Genomic DNA, 18,393 nt, shown 5'->3' on the forward strand with positions numbered 1-18,393 from the left:
TTTAACTCCACTGGGAGCAATTACAGTGGTTACATAAGAAAAAAGCCCCTCAAACTTTAGTCACTGGTGATATTTTACAAAAAAAATATGACTAACAGTAGTTTATATTTGTTAGTTCCCTTAGGATGAAAGAAAGAAGCGGACATCAGATCCAATTTTTGAGCTTAAGACTACCGAACATATTTTATGTTCCTTCTGGCCTATTAATAGTATTGGCCCTCGCAACAATGTCATCTGTAACTGGACTCTGTCTGTGAAGTCAGAGCATGTCGAATGTCAGCTGGCAGAAGGAGCAACGACACTCACTGTGGGGCTTCATGGAGTTTGCAGGGCGGCTAAGACCTTCCGAGGCCTGTAACTACCTCGCAGTCCCATGCCTCTCCGGCTTGGACCCAGACGAAGATGAGGGCGATTTAGTTGTCGGTTTCAGACCTAAATCCTCCCCCATACCATCCAGAAGGAGCTCGTTCTCGGACAAGGACTCGGATCCCGAGCCTCCTTACTACAGCTCCCGGAGGGTGTCGTTTGCCGATGCCAAAGGCCTCAGTCTGGTGCAAGTGAAGGAGTTTGACACGTGGGATGTACCGAAACTACCAGGAAGCGACTCCATAGTTGTCGAGGGTAAAGATTCAGTGGAATATCACCTCTCGCCTTTAACTTTCTCCCTTCCACTGCCTCCCGAAGAGGTGCTTGCCAAAGTATTGAGTCAGAAAGTAGAACTGGAAACAATTGGGTTACTTCCAGGGACCACGATACTTAAAGGAGTGGTCCGCGTTCTCAACATCTCCTACAACAAGTCTGTCTACATAAGAACTTCTTTGGACAGGTGGGCCACCCACTTTGACCTTCTGGCAGAGTATGTCCCCGGCTCCAGCGATGGAGTGATGGACAGCTTCTCATTTAAGCTTACCTTGGGGCCACCTTTCGGGGATCAGGGAGTCAGGGTCGACTTTTGTCTGCGGTACGAAACTCCCGTGGGGACATTCTGGGCTAACAATAACAACAGAAACTACGTGCTCTCCTGCCAGCGCGGCATGAAAGGGGGAACAGAGAAACCACAGAAGGAAAATGCAAACAAGAAAAGCTGCCTGAAGACCGTCAGGTAAGGGATGTGCTTGGTTCCTTGGTTAGGTTTGCACTAAGAGCAGCACAAGTTCAACTTTGAATGTAATTAATCTTATTTAATCACACTAACTGCACACTCTTGGTCATTTTTTTTCACTTTTAGAAGTTGAGGATGAGTAACCAAGCCATTTTAATCGAAACTGGTGTTGTTTTAGTGAGTATTTTTAGTGTGATTGGCTTGAAAAAGAGTCATCAATCTCCACAATGTAGAATCCCTTGTTTTCGGCTCAATATTTCCCCCAGGTTTGACACAAATAATAAAAATACCCTCCCCATAAAATGAATAGACAATGATAACATTACATAAAGTCTCCTCGCCTTCTCTCATTGTGTTGATTGGTGATATTTTCAATACAAAACATCATGAAGCAGAAGGAAAGACCCAAATTGAGTGTGACCTGTTTAAATTTGATTGATTCGCAGTCAGAGTGTCTCCACTGTGGAAAACATTTCATCAAACCCAGCTTCAACTCAGGAAAACATGTCAACAGGTGATTTTTTTTTTTTTACTTTGCTGAGAGTGAAATAAGAACAAAGTCCTCAATGTGGAACCAAATGTTTGAACAAAATGTCTCTGTTCTCCAGATGAGTCTGTCCGGGGATTGGAGGTGGGAACTTTGGAAACCAAGAAAACCTCTGAAGGACAATCAACAACTTCGACCCAAGAGGGACAGAAACTACTGGTCAGTGTCACATTTTCTTTATATAAATATAAATATATTTGGAATTTTGCACAGTCTAAAAGCAAATACATCTTTAAATCTCTGAGGTATTTTTAGGAAGGGAAGGGAGCACATGAGGAACAGAGAACGTAACCTGACCCCGGTTGCTCTTTCTGTGGGAATGTCATGTGACACCATGTTGAGTGCCACCGGCGTAACATAATGCACGTCGGGACACTTTGTACCTGCTGTTTGCACTTCGTCCGTTTCTCATTTTCTCACGGCTGACAACTTGTCATTTAGCTCAAGCATTTCACTACAACATGTAGCAATAAATGCCAGCTCATCTTTATTTATTTTCTTTTACTGTAAACTGACTGCTTAGAAACAATGCCAACCTTTTTCATGTTAAAATTAAAACTTGAATTTATGTGATGACACCACGCCGAGTTGTCTTTCCTGTTCTGACACATTAAAAGCATCACCACAATGTGATGCTGCCAACATCATGATCTTCTGTGGGAATGTGTGTTAAAGAGATAATTTTTTGCCACACATGGTTGGAGGACAAAATGTTATGTTTTCGTCTCATCTGACCAGAGCACCTTCTCTTTCGCATGTTTGCTACGCCGCCTACATGCTTGTATCAAACTGCCAACAGATATTCTCAGGACTTACAGTAATAGTGGGTTTCTTCTTGCCGCACAACTAATTGTAGATATAAGCCTTGCTCATCTAGTCAGGTTAGGCGGCCTTCCATTTCTTGAAAGTTTCAACATACTCTTTCCATGATGTTGTGTTATAATCCATTCACTTTCTTCTGTCTAACCTCTGTCCTTTGTTCTTCATGATTGCGTTTACTCACATGTTCTCGAACAAACTTCTGAGGCCTTCAGAGAACAGTTGGATCTATACTGAGATCAAATTACACATAGGCAGTCTCTAGTCACCCTTCTAGAACGAAGGGATCGGTGACGATGCAGCCAGATTTGCAGTACCGTAATATCGCCACGCTTTGCGCTGTCTGAAAAATTCCAACGGTTTCCAGCCAATGTCGGGTTATTTCTGTAGTTTCACCCCCGTCGTAGCAGGGACTGAAATTAATTTGATGGGCATTCTTTTAATATATGGTAAATTTTAAAAATACTGTAACTTGCTAGATATTGAAAGCTCCAGTTGTTATGGATAGATGGGCAGATACATATAGACTCAGAGGACATTTAAAGAACTGCGTACAATTAAAATCAGCAAAAATATCCAGGCGGAGAGTTGAAACTTAGGTCTTATAGCGTTAACTAATTTAACGATGTCTTGAAGACATTTGGTTACAATGTATTTTATTTAAAAGGAGCTGAATATAGCAGGTTAACTAGGAAAGCAAAATACACTATTCAGATTGTATCTGCAAAACCTTTTTTCAACTTCACAATTATGCATTGCTTTGTACTGGTGTATCGAATAAATTCCATATGAAATATATTGAAATTTATGGTTATAATATGACAAATGTAGAAATGTTCACGCCAGATGTGAAAGCTGGCGCTAAAATGAATCTGTCTCTGTTGACGGACAGATGGAGAACAAACAGAACAGCAGCAGAAGAAGGCAAAGACAAGCGGCACGGATGGCCAGACTGAGGGACTACTACACCCAGAGAGATGGGGGAGCAAATGACCCTAGCAAAGACGAAGCCCCCCCAGAAACAAAGCAAGTAACTCGCGAAGAAACCCCAGGAGACAATGTTGTCGGTTTGCAGCCGTTTAACGAGGGACAAGTTAAGTCAGAATGTCCTCAGTTTGTTTTTGAGGCCCTTGAAGAAGCACATGACCAGACATCCACCAAGCAAGTGAAGTCTGACCTGGCTGTATTAGCGCAAGGCGAGAGTGCTCCAGATGTCTCAAACAACCCCCTGGATTCAGACGGTGAGCCCGCCCCAGAAGAACAGCAAAATATCGGCAAGTTTGTCACCACAAATCAGGATGGAGATGTGAGTTTACCATGCACTAGCAACTTAGTAACAGCGAGGAGCGAAACCCTCATTAGTCAGAGCGACAGTTTCACATTCGGCACAGTGGTTGCTGCACCGTACTGCCAGGCATTTCAGAGGGTGTCAGCTGAAAACCCTGTAAATACTGAAGACTCCAGCCTTCCCTCTGAACCCACACAGACCTGTGGCATTGTTCCAGTTAGCACTAGAAGTAACATGGGCAAAGTGCAGGGAGATCTGACCAGCACTCAGGGACCAAGTGATGAAAGTTTGTCTGTCAAACTGGTCAGTCCAACCTCTGAAGAAAAAAAGACCTCGAATAAGATCCCAAAGCATTTGGACATTGTGGAGAATCCAACTGAGATGGAAAAGAAATCTAACCAGTCTTTGGGTCAACAATGTCCTGTGGAAGACAATGTGCCGTTTGAGAGTGTGAACTCCCAGACTGAAGCACAGGAGGAAATTTTGGCCTGTGAAGCACCACAGTGTCAGTCAACAGAGCAAATTTTTTCCCTCAGTTCAGCAAAGGTAGAGGAAACCCTCGCAAAGAATGAAAGTAAAGAGGATCTCAAAGATTTTTGGATTATGCTAGAGCATATAGACGAAGAGGTGGACCTACTGGTCAATGGTGTCCAAGAGAAGATTTGTGAGAGTGCAGAGGTCAGCAAGGAAAGTGAAAGTAGGAAAACTGCTTTGGTGAAAGATAAACTTCTTCAGATATTCGATGAATTGAATACCAACTTGACTGACAGCAAAGTTTGTCTGAATAGCCTTGTCTATCTTTGTGAACCAGAGAGAACGAACCTTACATCACTAGCTGCATCTTCGGAAACTCAAGAAAATGCAAAAGAAACAAAAGCTGAAGGTAATGAAAGCAACATTGGTGAGATCAAGGAAATGTATGAAGTCACTCAATCCATCATAAATGACGTTAGAAGTAACAATGAATGCCATGCCGATATGTCTAGAAGACATAATCATCAAAATGTTGTGGAAGAGACAGGGCGATGTGAAATGGACTCCTCTTTCGTAAAACAAGATGAGGATTTCCTTTTCATAGACATTGTAGAGGAGAAAAACTGGGAAAAGATGGTTGAAGAGGAGGAAAACTGTGTCTTATCAAATGAAGAAGAAAGGGAGCTGCTACATTTAACAACAGAGACCAATGAAACTGAGGAGAAAGTAGAGGAAACAACAGAGGTCAAGGTACACATTGCTGTGGTGTTAGCGAGTCAGGCATGCCTAGGAAAGGAATTCAAGCAGGTTAAGGCCATAAAGACAGGTGGAACAGAAAGTACTGAAGTAGACAAAATAGAAGGGCAAGAAGTAGCAGAGCAACAGAATGAGACAGAGAGACAATGGATGAGTATGGAAAAAGCAAGGCTCAGAGAGGAAGAGGAAAAGATAGAAACAGATATGAAGCAGGATATAATAATCCCAGTTAGAGAAGCAGAAGAGCTTGTAGTTACAGATGCAGACTCAGACATGACAAAGCAAAACAACGAGGATGAACCAGGGTCTTTTAAAGTAGGGTCAGACATCACACAAAACAAGGTTGAAGATGATTTATCTACTCTAGTGAGCAGAGCAACGAAGAACTGTCCAAATGAGAGGCAATATGCGTCCATCCAGACGGATACCCTACGCAAGAAGGATGACCAATCAAACACGGACACCAAGCACCTTACTTCCAAAGGCGGTATGTGCGATTCAGCAGAGGAACCTGACAGCGCTTCTGCAGAGTCGGACTCAGACGAAGAGCTGCGGTTGTATGTGCACTGCCTGAGGGCACCGCAGGTCCACACAGACAAGATCAGAGAGGCGGGGTTCATAGCACGCAAGAGGCCCTCTATAAGCCGAGGCAAAGTGCCGTCAACATCCATGCCGTCCATCAGTGAAGCTCTGGACGAAGAACAGCAGCACAGCAGCCCTCTGGAGACTTACGAGGACATAAAAACAGCTGCCGAGGCAAGAGCCAATACACAGGAGAGTATACACCAAACTGAGTGGAGGTGGAAAGACTTGTTTTCTTGCGACAGGGTCTCCAAGACATTGCTGTATGCCTCCTTAATGGTTGGGTTTACAGTTGTGGCGTATCATTATGATTTCCTTGCCTGTTTCTTGCTTTACTTGATATCAGTCATCTGGCTGTGCTGTCAAAGAGAGAGAGAACCCATTAAAAACAAGTAAAGAAATTAATTACACTGTATATAAAAAAAAAGAAAGAAAGAAAAAAAAAAAAGCAGTTTTGAGTGTGTTTCAAAGAGACTCCTGGGCATTAAACCTTAGATATGAGAATAATTCCTGAGTTTTCCCTATGGGAGGATGTGTAGATTCTGTTGTCAAGAGTATAAACAATTAGCTGTAACCCAAACAGAAAACTATTATGTATTATTAGTTCTGAACGGCATGTTGGGGTGTAAATAAAAGTTACATGTTTGCTGTGTTGGGCTGTGGAAACCTATAATAAAAGGGTAATAAATTACATAAATGCTACCTATTTGTGTGGACATTTTTAACCCTTTAACTGTCATGAGGACATTGGTGTCCACATGGATCCATTATGTAACATGTAAGCATTTTCAAGGTGACAGTAAATGTGTATTGTAAAGGGTTAAAGAGGCAATCTCATCTCACTTAAAGTTAACTACAACCAATTTGAGAAGTACAGCAGACTTGTGGAAGCAGATTCCCCAATTAGATAAGACCAAATGTTTCTGGCCTAAATGATTTTAATTTGGGAGGTAGAAAAACAAAACTGTACAGTTATACTGTCAAGAAAAAAATAAATAAATTAAGCTACCATTACTGTTGAGCCTGTCATGGGAAACCTGCATCCTTGGTGTTTAACAGGGAAAGTGGCAACCAGACACCGAACTTGGTTAATTATTCATCACTGTGAACAAAGCAGTAGTGTTGGACTTGCGTTGGACTTGTGTGTTGACACTATCTCAGGAAGGAAAAACGTCATCAGTGATCTTAGAGAAACAAGTGATGCGGCCCATCAAGACTGAAAGGCTGGGTCCAAACAAAGTGGAGTGCTTCCACAAGACATTTCACCTTAAGGAAAATCATTCACAAGCAGAAAACAATCCACTAGTCTTTACAGTACTGGATGTTTGTAGCAAATACTTCCCAAGATCAGACACTGTAACACTTGGAGAAATTACAAATAAAAGACCACTGGGCAATCTTTGAGACTCTGTGGTCACCATAAGTAAGGTTTGCAATATTGCATTTGACTGAAAATGTAAAACTGAATGAAAGACATTTGGGGCAACGTTCTTTAGGCAGATGATCCCAAAGACGAGATATTCAATCATAATGCACAGTGGTAGAATCCAAAGACAGCATATCAACACAAACATCTCATATCACCTGCTAAGCATAGCTCCATTACTGTAGTGATAATAAATAAAACACACTGTACTAGATAAAACCCAGCAACAAAATACATTTTGCTATTTGACAAGGGGTGTTTTTCCCCCCCAAATGTAACATACATTCATAATATGTGATTGTATGCAATATTTTAACCCAAGTTTCAGTCAAAGGAATGAAAATGTTCTCAATTAATGATGCCAACCAATAAAATAACATAAAAACCAATGCATCATCGTTACTCAACATACACAGTCAGAGCTACAGTAGGGGATCTCAACAGCTTTGTTCCAGGGAGTCCATTTGGATTCAGAGCTCACATGCGCAGCTAAATAAACAGCATTGCGGCCATCATGTGTTGAGAGTTATTTTGAGGGTGAGGAATAGTTTCAAACTGTCAAGGGGATTTTAAAAGAATTTATGACTGCTGACATTTTGTAACGCAGCTAGAGTCGGCCTTCCTTTGCACAAAATCACATTTAAATGTGGAAGAAAGTGGGGGGAAAAAAATCTATTTTAAATCCAATTTTGTTCTCATTGCTTATGGCCATTGAGAATAATGCAATGTACTTGACAAGTAAAAACGTTTTTGTGACTATTGTACAAGTTTTGAACTTTTAAATTCATGTTTTTTTCCATATAGAGTGATACTCTCTCTACAGTCCTGTGGGTGAAGCAGTCCCCGGTTTGTTACACTGTTATATCTTCAAGGATTCAACTTCATCAAGGTCTGAGTCTCCGAAAAGGATCTCTTTGGAAACCACTTCTGCTGGGATAATGCATCACTTCCTGTTTCCATTTTACTTCCTGTTTGTCCTCCCAGTTACTCACCTTCCCATTTAAATCTGTTTGAAGAAGCTACCCATCTTACACATTCTAATATCTATTAATTAAACTTGTTTAACCTTTTCTGAGGTTTGGTATGAGTTCTGGGTGTGATTAGTTCATCCCTTTTTACAATGATACATTGAAGTAAAAGTAACTTTCTGTTGTTCTTCTAACAAATTTTCTGGCTCTTATTGTCATTCACAGAACCTTAGAAACGTTTTCATTCCAACCAGAACTTTTTCACACTTGTAAAACCACAAACCTCAATGTTTTGCTTTTTTTGGGGGGGATTTTATATGATAGACCAACACAAATGCATAACTGTGAAGTGATAGAAAAGATTATACATGGTTTTAAATATTCTTTCACAAATTAAAATCTGGAAAGCTAGAACTTGGATCGGACCGTCTTTCACTCCAGCTTCTTTTGCAGCAGCAGTTGCTGCGGTGCCTGCTTTGCACATTTGCAGATTCATCTGTAAAATATCTCAAGCTCAGTCAGACTGGATGGATGGAGAACATCTGTGAAAATGAAAATGTTCCTACAGATTCTCAGTTGCATTTAGGTCCAGACTTCAACTCAGTCACTCTGATACAGGAATATTCTATCGTAACCGTGGCTGCATCTTTATGGGTGTTGTCCTGCTGAAGGGGAACCTCCACCCACATCTTTGCCAAACAAGATGGCAAAGCTTGTTAGAGATTTGCCATCTCTAACAAGCTTTTTGTTGATCTAACCTTGCTTTAAACTTCTCCACAACTCTATACTTGATCTCTCTTCTGTGTTTCTTGGTCTTTTTGTTTATTTTTCGAATAGCCTCTAACAAACATTTGAGGCCTTCATAAGTCAGATGGATTTATAGTGAGGTAACTCAAGGGTTTTACCAAATTTGTCTTGGAAGATAATAAGAAAACCCTGTATTAAATATTCTGCAACTGTCTTTATGCGCTAGTTTGTGTTGCTCCATCACAAAAAACCCCAATAAAAATACTTTAAGGTTTGTAGTTGCACTATCATGAAAGAAACTGTATTCCTGTGAAAAGTTAAGTCCATTAAGTCCAGTTGGTCACTAACTGGACTGCGAAAGGTCATCTGACCGCCCGTGGCTGTGTTGAGCACTTGTCTGGACTTGTTTTGCAGCCTTTTTTTCCCCAAATATCACCCTGTGATTCATTGACTTACCTAAGTGAATCAAGTAAAACACACGTTTTACAAAAAGTTTTAAAATAATTACTTTTGATTTGTGGTAAAAATAAAAAAAAATAAAAATTTATTCACATTTAAATCCCTATAAACCAGAAACGTTTGTAAAAATAGGAATTAAAATGTGCTATTTCATAAATATTTTACGTTGTTTTGATGGCCTTGTGCCTTTCTTAATGGAAACAATGAAATTTACTGCCGTACTTAAATGCCTCACGACATGCAGTCAGTCCGCAGGACGGATTTAGAGCTCTGTGATTGGACGACAAGCTGTCATTTCTGAGCCGCGTCAGTCAAAGCCAACCAATCCGCTCTCGCGTTGTTGGTTGCTTGGCTGCTTCGCCGGGTCAGGTTGCAAGTCTTGTTAGGGGGAAAAGCGTCTTTCCGAGGCAGCGTCGGAGGAGCCGAGCCATGAACCCTGGGGACCGTGTCGAGACGGGGGAGACGGAGAACCTCCAGGGGAGGCTGTGTGTGCCCATTCCGAGAGAGGCGCCTTGCAAGCAGGTGCAGGAGAAGCTGTCTGGGGTGGTTAAAAACGTCCACAGGAAACTGCGCAGGAAATACAGAGAGGGTAAGAGGGCTGTCTGGCTCTGCCTGTAGCCGCTAACACAGAAGGGGAGCTATTAAGTTAATATAAAATCCTAAATTATCTTACATTTGAGCGAGTAAACATGTTTTAGTGCTGTTGTTGAATTTGCTAGCTGCTTGGGGGTTGAACAGCAGCCGACACACAGCCAGCTGGTTGCTCTACACAAGCAAGGCCGTTTTAAATCTCTTAACATGTAGAATAAAAAAACCCCCAACATGTTATTGTTGTTTTCGCCACTATCTGCCTCAGTACAAGTACGCCATTTACCGGTGCAAACCCAGTCCATATAAAACTTAATGGATTACTCATGACAATCATTAAAGGAGCCAAGATGAATGGCTGCTAGCGCCAATAAAAGATAACCGTGTAGACGGCGTAAACATTGGTATAATTATTACAGCGCACTTTTATTTGTTTATGAAGATTCCCATCTATCGGAGCCTGATTACCACAGTTGTCTCATTAAGTCCCCCCACAGATCAAGATATGCTCGGGAAGCCAGGTTGTGCCTGAACCTATCCAGACGCGCATTGTCTCTAAATCTTGGCTTTTCATTTTAAGCACAAGGTTGTTGTTGCTTATGCAAATATTATTACTATTGCAGTCAAATATACAATTCCTGCTTCAGTGAAATTCGACTACCGAAGGAAAATTAGTCAGCATCCTGCAAATCACCCCTAATTTGCCTAGTCGGTCACAATGTTGATTAGCAGTTGTGGGCTAATAAAACTTTCACCTAATCTCACTTAATTTAAAATAAATTGTTTTCCTACTTGCTACAATTTCTAGAGGTTAAATTATACCTTGTGATAGACCAACAAGTGGAAGAAAAATTATGGTTTTAATGTCTTTTTTTATGAATAAAATTCAGCAAAGTGCGACATACTTTTGTATTCTCTGATACTGAATTGGATTCAGGTCTTTACTTTGACTGAGCCATTCTAAAACGCGATGTGAACTCTTGAGTTGTACCTCTAGTGTTATGTTAAAACCCCCACTCTCAACCTGTGTTTAGTTGTGACCAACGTCCCCATCTCTTTTGATGGGGAAAAAATTTGTTTGCCAGCTACCTTGGCTGGCAAACAAAATATAATCAATCAGAGTTGGCAAGCAGACAATGCAGAACATGCAGCGTCATGACTGCCTGAAGGCAACTATTAGTCGCAAGCTTTATTTCAAGTGTCATACGTTAACATTCTGCATGTCAGTACTATATTTGATCAGTTAAATGGAGTCTGTCTGCCCTTATTGCCTTTCAAACACACCTGATGTGTATTTTTACTAGCTTACAATCTGGTAGCGACATTGTGTCATGGTAAAGAGAGACGAGAGGCAGAAAAACGTGGGGCTTATTGCTGTCGGTATCGTCATGCCGATATTCAGCAGTACGATCGTTTCATTCTGACATTGTGCAAGCTGAATTTCTCCTGAGGTATAATTATTGTTCTGCAAGCATTTGCTTTTCTAGATGTTTCGAGGGATCAAAGTGAAATTGGGCTGGAAACAAATGCACGCCACACTTTTCAGATTTTTCATTTTCTTTGTATGAAAAGTTTGAAAACCAATCGTTCATTGCTACTTTCTGTCGGCTTGCCGTGTAAAGTGAGGAGAAGGTACTGTAATATTAATGAGAGAAAATGTTTTTTTAAAAAAAAATTTAATTAAGCCATTTGAGTAGTTTCACACCTACTTGATATTTTCTACTGGTTTAAATGTGACCTGGAGCTACATCACTGTATATCGGCTTTGCTTAAATTTTGCTGTTTTGTACAGAGGGTGCATAAGAGCGTGCAAAAAAAAAAAACAAACAGGTTTGCAATATTTTTTTTCATCAGCAGCTGCCCGCCTTCTTAGCAAAACCCTCTGTTGCAAAAAAAACGGGAAGTTTGGAAAAACCCTCCTCCAACCCATCAGCATTGACTAATGCCTCCTGCATGCCTGACAGCTCAACAACATCTTCTTGAATAATTTCAGTTTTTAAGTCCTCCCGTTTTCAAACTTTCTCTTTCAGCCACATCGCACTCGGCGCTGCCGCTGCTTCGCCAGCTCTCGCTTTATCTCTCCGGGGGAATGCGTCGTCCTCCCAGGAACATGTTGTGTGGGCGAGAAGCAGAAAAGAAATCAAAATGGCAGATGGAAAATCTTTACCTCGCGAAGATGAAAAATGACTCGTAGTCATCTCGCAACTGTAGACAAACAGCAGCAGCTTGCAAGAACATCCAGGATTTGCTGCCATTTTACTGTTTTTAAGAGCAGCAAACATCACAAATTAGATTACAAATTACACTGGTTGTTTTTTTTTCTCTCTCTTTTTTTTTTTTTTTATGTTTGATTGCGTTTAAATTGAAAACATGTGCATCCTCCTCTCACTACTCCCAAATCTCAAAGCAGAAAGAAAACAATGTGTTGGGGAAACTAGTTAGCAGGCAAACTTGGAGCAGAAGTCTGTCTGCGCCAGCTGTCTGGTAAACTATGCAAAGAGTTTGGAGTTGTATATATATATATATATATATATATATATATTTTTTTTTTTTGTACTAGCTTAAAACATAATCCTAAATGTTTCCTGAGGATTTTAGTTTGGCTTCATGTCTTGTTTCGGAGACTTGAATAGTAAAAAAAATAAATAAATAAAATAATTACCCTGCTAACAGATCTCATGATTGGTTAATAAGTAAAGCATGATCCAGAAGGCTTGGCATCGACTCACAGCAGTCATGCTTTCAGAGCGCTGCTGTTTACAACCACTCGTCTTGTTGTCCTTCTCCCCTCCTTCCCCCCCACTCTCCTCCAAATCAGATATATCCCTCCTCCCTCCCCAACCCCCCCCCCCCCCGGTCATGGGATTTCTCCCCTCGTCGGAGAATGCCACGAGCTCCTGGCGTCTGTTAAGGTCTCCTGACGGGAAGTTCTGCGGACGTGTTTTTTGTTTTTATTTTAAACTTGGCTCAACAACTTCTGTGGTTTAATCACCTAAAAAAAAAAAAGATGTTCGAAGAAGTAATCAAGTTCTGAAAGTGGATGAGCAAAAAAACGAGTAGTGAGCTGTGAATGGTTGCTCTCTGTCAGTGTGCCAGCGCATCCTTAAAATGTCTTAAATTAATTTAAAAAAATGTCAATTGGCCTTAAATGCATTAATAACAAGTCTCAAATTTTGTTATGGCAGGACTACCAAATCTTGTATATTCCATGTTGGGGGTTTTTTTCTAGTGGAACTTTTCTATCAGGCAAAGTTTAAGTCGCACTAAGGCATAGCATTTTTTGACTGGAGGCAATTAAGACTACAGCTAGCCAGCTGCTAATATAACCTTGCTTGCTTGCTATCTAGCTTTTTTGCCTCCGTCGTGGTGCAAATTTATCACCCGTTGACTGGACGAAGTTTGTCTTTCTCACTGGCTCACTTTTGTTGGCAACCCATACAATGTTTTAATACATTCTGTGCAACAACAAAAAAAAGGAACAATTTTGTTGCTACGGGGATTAAGGCTGTAGAAATCCATATGCAGTGTGAGAAGCACAAAGCTGCTGCCAAGAGCCACAAACTGACCCCAGACATTTTACAGTTTTGCTCCCCAGCATGTGGTGCGACACAAACTCCGAAGTTGGAGGGTTTTTTTGGATTTTAAGCACGATGGTGAAGCACCAGTTTGACCTGTTGAAGAATTTTATCGCAACAAAGTTGTGATAAGCCGTTTCAGCTGTTCTCATTTACAGCTGAAAATGAGAACAGGAAAAAGGAGCAGAGGCTAGAGAGCCACAGATGCTGTTATAAGGAGATTCACAGCAGTATTAATCAATGTCTTCAACTTAAATTAATAATGTCATAGGAGTTTTAGTTAACCTCAGAAGTATGCAATCTTGTTTTGTACATTTCTGCCATGATACCGATCTGAAATTTAATTCAGAATGCTCTTAAATCTGAGTCGGTGAAACCTGCTGAAACGCTGTTTTTGTCCGAGCAGTAAAAGATCCTTCAGCTCCTTTTGAAAGTCTTGAGTTGATTGTTTGCCGTCTTTTCCCTCCTTCCAGTGGGCGACTTCGACAAGATCTGGCGCGAGCACTGCGAGGACGAGCAGACGCTTAGCGAGTACGCCGTCGCCATGAAGAATCTCGCCGACAACCACTGGACCAAAAAGTGCGAAGGAGAGGGCCGAATCGAGTGGTGTCGCAGGTGCGACTGAGCGTGCGTTTTAGTTTGAAACTAGCTGAAACCACAAACTGCATGTTCAACAAATGAATCAATCAAATGACTCATTTTGATTTATGATTTATTTTAACTTTGACCAGAATTCAGTCAAATCTCAAAATTGAACATGCTCAAAACTCTGCCACTTTCTCAAACATCCTGTTAAAATGTATTATTTAAAATTTTTTTTATTTTTTTTATTGTAACACTTTAAACTGTGTAGCGCACACCCCCACACGCATGCCCTATAAGATTCTGATTTGCTGGTTTTGATTTCACTTTCTCAGTGTCTGTCAAGAATATTTCTTGGACGGCGGAATGAAGCGGATGTTAGAAAAGGATGAAAAGAGTGCTGCACATGCCTTGGGTCTGAGTGGCCAAGCACACAGTGCCATCCCCAGGTGGGTTCAAGTAAAAAAAAAAAAAAAAAAAGGTAACACTTTATTTGGCGGGTTGTGAATAAGACTGTCATAACACCTGTCATGAACATGAGTAAGTCTTCATGAATATTTATGACTGTTGTCATAAAGTGTCATTCGGTAAATTATGACACTTTTAATACAAAGTTGACATTATTCAAAATGTCTTTGTTATGACAACTTGACATTAATCAAGAAATCATGATCTGTCATAAATTTGTTATGAGTAATTACTGATTAAACTTTAAAAATGCTGTAGCTTCATGTTATTAAAGCTAAAGATTCTCACATTTGTTGTATTTACCCAGAATGCCGTGCGTTATAGTCCACTTCCTGCTTTTGGAGCGTGTCTCCAATCTGCTTGCCATTCACATGAGCCACGATTCAATGAAATCAAACGGAGACTCAAGTTTTTAGATGGACCAGAGTTTGCTTTTTGGTCCACGTGAAAATTCGATTGCACATTCACCCCTCCGCAAACAAACCAGACTTTCTCACACAGAGTTTATTTAAAGCGAACTGAACAAGACTGGTGTGAATGCACCCTACATGCGCGCTTCCAGTTTGGACTCAAACTAAAGGTTGCATGTTTTAAGCCATTGATTTCTCAGGCTTAATGAAACATTGTCTTGCTTCTTGCATCTTTTTTTTCTTCCATAGTTCAATATCTCAGCTGGGAAAGATTCGTCTTCTGGACGTCGGAAGCTGCTTCAACCCTTTCCTGAAGTTCGATGACTTTCTGACCGTTGGTATCGACATAGTGCCAGCAGTCGAGGTATTTTTTTTTTACTGATTACTAAAAGTAGATGGATGTGTTTACATCTCTGCATGAGGCTTTCCCGCTCACCTTACAAAGCAGAAACAGCAGAAGTGACTCATGTACAGGAGTTACCATGCCTGTGGTTGGCTGGTTTTAAGGTTCTGATTCACCAGAAAGCGAAGCATCAAAGACTTTCCACTCTGCACCTGCAGCTTCCAGTATGATTAAGCAACTGTCGGTTTCATCACAACAACTTTCTCTGATTTACGTCTCGTTTTCAGAGCGTCTACAAATGCGACTTCCTCAACCTGCAGCTCCAGCAGCCCCTCCAGCTGGCGGGCGACGCCGTCAACGCCTTCCTGCGCCACCTCCGCAGCCCCATCGACGCGCTGCCAGCGCAGCTGTTCCACGTGGTCGTCTTCTCGCTGCTTCTCTCCTACTTCCCCTCGCCGTACCAGCGCTGGATCTGCTGCAAGAAGGCCCACGAACTGCTGGAGCTGCACGGCCTGCTGCTCATCATCACGCCCGACTCGTCCCACCAGAACCGCCACGCCCTCATGATGCGCAGCTGGCGGGTGGCGGTGGAGTCGCTGGGCTTCAAGCGCTACAAGTACGTCAAGTACTCCCACATGCACCTCATCGCCTTCCGGAAGGCGTCCCTGGCCACCACCAGCGACTTGGTGTCCCGCAACTACCCAGAGATGCTCTACATCCCGCAGGACTTCAACTCCAACGAGGAGGAGGAGGAGTGCGGCGCCGCGTTGCCGCCGCAGGGGCTTCGCTCCGACTTCGAGGACGACCAGCTGGCTTGGGGCTTCGCCGAGCTGCCGGACGCGCCATACGACTCCGACTCCGGCGAGAGCCAGAGCAGCTCGGTTCCGGGATTTCACGAGTTCGAGGATCCCATCTTACTTCAGAGTTAGGCAGAACTAGCACTTCTCCCCCCTCCTCCCCACCGCTGACCCCTCCTGACTTCCCGACTCCCCCAACGGCCTTTCTCTGCCTGTCTTCTTCCCTTCGGCTACGGCGTTGCCAAATCTAAACCTGCTGCATTCTCCTCCCATTTTCCCAACCCTTCTACTGAAACATAATGCAGTTTGCACAGTGGGAAAGAGAGTTTACAGATTATTTTCACATATCCACACACACACACACGCAGACACTAAGAATGATATATTTTGATTTAAAAAAAAAAACAACAAAAGCTTTTATAAGAGTTTGAATGCCCTGAAGATAGCCCAGCTCCTTACCCCTTGTTTTTAACGTCCATCTCTACCAATCAGCTCTCAGCAATTACAATTCAGCCCGTTTACATTCTGCACTTGGTCTCTATTTCAATAAGCTAGTGTTGCAGGCTGCTTGTATTAAAGCCAAAAAAACTCAGCAACTCCTGTAGTCTGACAGAAGCTTGATTTTTGCACTGAAGAGACTGGGAAGGAACGCTTGCTTCTGTCACAGTCATACAGCTCAGCCGTTGGTTTTCCCAACCTAAAGGAAAAAAAAAAAGCCCAGATCTTGACTAAAAATCCGTGTTGTCCAGTGTAAAGTGTGGTGACACCATTTTTAATCCAAGATCTTCTGAATTATTTCTGTGTCTTTTACAATACCCTTCTAATTGTAGCATTTCAGACACTTTTAGTGTTACTTTCCTTGGGTGAATATGTGACTGTTGTCAAACAAGGTACGACTTCTAGGTATTGCACTCGCCGCCTCCTCTTATCTTTGTGTCGGAATGTTAACTCTGGGTTATGTCACCGTTCCTTTCCTTTAATTTGCTGGGGAAAAAAAGATATTCCAGCATCGCACATCTGTGATTTTAATCCGACTTATCTGGAATATCAATGTGAAAAGGGTTGCCTAAATTATCCAAACCTAAGCTCCTTGTTTTCTCTTTACGAGTCAAGAGATTTGCACATATGGGAACAAAATCGTTGGTACCCTTACTAAGATTTGTAAAAAAAAAAAAAAAAAAACACCTTAAAAGTGGCATAATCTCGCACTGAAAACCAGCCTTTAATTTGTGTATATCTGTTTAGTGGTAAAGAAAATTCTACATTAAGAAAAAGAAATCTTAAAAGTTCTGCACTCCATACAATTTCAGCCTGGGGTCTGACATCACTGTAGCAGAAGGTTAATTTGGCTCATTATCCTTCTTAAAGATCCAATGGTGCCCCACTGTCATTTTTCTGGTAGAGTATTTTTCTTTCAAATATCTTGGTATTTTCAATAAACTCATGATACCATACACTTTTAACAAGGTTACCAGGTTTGCATCACAAATCCTTCATTGTACCATACAGTGAGCATCCTTTGTTTTACATCGATTCCTTTGGAGTGTTGTCGCTCACACTCTTCCGATTAAAGTACCAGAAGACTTTAGCAAACGCCGCGTGTTGACGTTCTTCATGCTAGGCCAAAAAAAAGTGCCAGTATTTCTTGGAGTTCTCAAACAGTGACGTTGGATGTTTTCGTTGATGTTCACTCAAAGTAAAGGTTGGATTCTTTCGGTTTTCAGTCTGACATTATGCCAGTGATGGGAAAGTCGTCTTTACTGCGGTGCCAATAAACCCGTTTGCACACAGGGGGGTTTTAGCTAAAGACACTACCAGATGAAATGCTAGCATGTGTTCCCTCTGGCCCCTGGACGGGTCCAATCCTGAGAGTATGTCCGGGTTCGTGTGTGTGAATGAGGATGTTGTGAGTGGCACTTTTAGGATTCACCCCAAAAGGTGCTGAAATGTAACCGTTTTCCTCAGGAGGAGCGTTTCCTAAGGAACAACAGGCCCAGACAACACAACCATTAATCTTAAGGTGCCTTGGGCCGATTGTGACGATTCTTTGGCCAAACTGCACACAAAACAATTTAGTTCTCTTTTTAAAAAAAATCATTTTAAGGGATCAGAAAAAAAAAGGTTTTTGGTGCAGTCCAATGTTCTCATTGTTGTATTATTATTCTTTTTTTTTTTTTCAAGATTCTTTTGAACAATAAAACCATATTGACTGCACATATTCAGAGTACTTTGAAGTGTGTTTGTGACGTGTCTTGCAGTGTTTGCTTTTGGCCTATTTGCATGGTTCATTGTCATTATCAACACTTACAACGATACAGAACAATGTGTGCTTAGAGAATGGTTGTATTACTGTTTTATAAATGACTGAAAAACAATTAAGTGTATGTGAGTTTACTTGGAAATATTCAAAACTTTTTGCACAATTTATGCCTCGGAGGTTTGTTAAAAGAACATTTAGTGAA

At 41.5% G+C, this 18,393-nt stretch overlaps 2 protein-coding genes across 4 annotated transcripts; both read left to right on the forward strand.

Annotated features, from left to right (window-relative positions):
- The first annotated feature begins 49 nt into the window (after positions 1-49).
- Positions 50-8,069, forward strand: LOC116710039 (protein phosphatase 1 regulatory subunit 3A-like). Of its 2 annotated transcripts, none has more exons than XM_032548839.1 (4): positions 50-1,102; positions 1,549-1,616; positions 1,711-1,808; positions 7,799-8,069. In XM_032548839.1, the coding sequence occupies exons 1-4, from the start codon at positions 267-269 to the stop codon at positions 7,931-7,933; spliced, it is 1,137 nt and encodes a 378-aa protein (XP_032404730.1). In that variant the 5' UTR covers positions 50-266; the 3' UTR covers positions 7,934-8,069. The 2 variants fall into 2 exon arrangements, with proteins under 2 accessions (XP_032404730.1, XP_032404721.1); XM_032548830.1 differs by lacking the exon at positions 7,799-8,069 and adding an exon at positions 3,361-6,966 and having other exon boundaries at positions 252-1,102.
- A 1,414-nt stretch (positions 8,070-9,483) lies between these two features.
- samtor (S-adenosylmethionine sensor upstream of mTORC1) lies at positions 9,484-18,306 on the forward strand. Of its 2 annotated transcripts, XM_032590826.1 has the most exons (6): positions 9,484-9,757; positions 13,805-13,946; positions 14,249-14,362; positions 15,041-15,155; positions 15,422-15,750; positions 15,860-18,306. In XM_032590826.1, the coding sequence occupies exons 1-6, from the start codon at positions 9,598-9,600 to the stop codon at positions 16,071-16,073; spliced, it is 1,074 nt and encodes a 357-aa protein (XP_032446717.1). In that variant the 5' UTR covers positions 9,484-9,597; the 3' UTR covers positions 16,074-18,306. The 2 variants fall into 2 exon arrangements, with proteins under 2 accessions (XP_032446717.1, XP_032446708.1); XM_032590817.1 differs by having other exon boundaries at positions 15,422-18,306.
- Positions 18,307-18,393: the final 87 nt, after the last annotated feature.

The sequence above is a fragment of the Xiphophorus hellerii genome, chromosome 2, assembly GCF_003331165.1.
Source record: "Xiphophorus hellerii strain 12219 chromosome 2, Xiphophorus_hellerii-4.1, whole genome shotgun sequence".
In the NCBI taxonomy this organism is placed as follows: domain Eukaryota; kingdom Metazoa; phylum Chordata; class Actinopteri; order Cyprinodontiformes; family Poeciliidae; genus Xiphophorus; species Xiphophorus hellerii.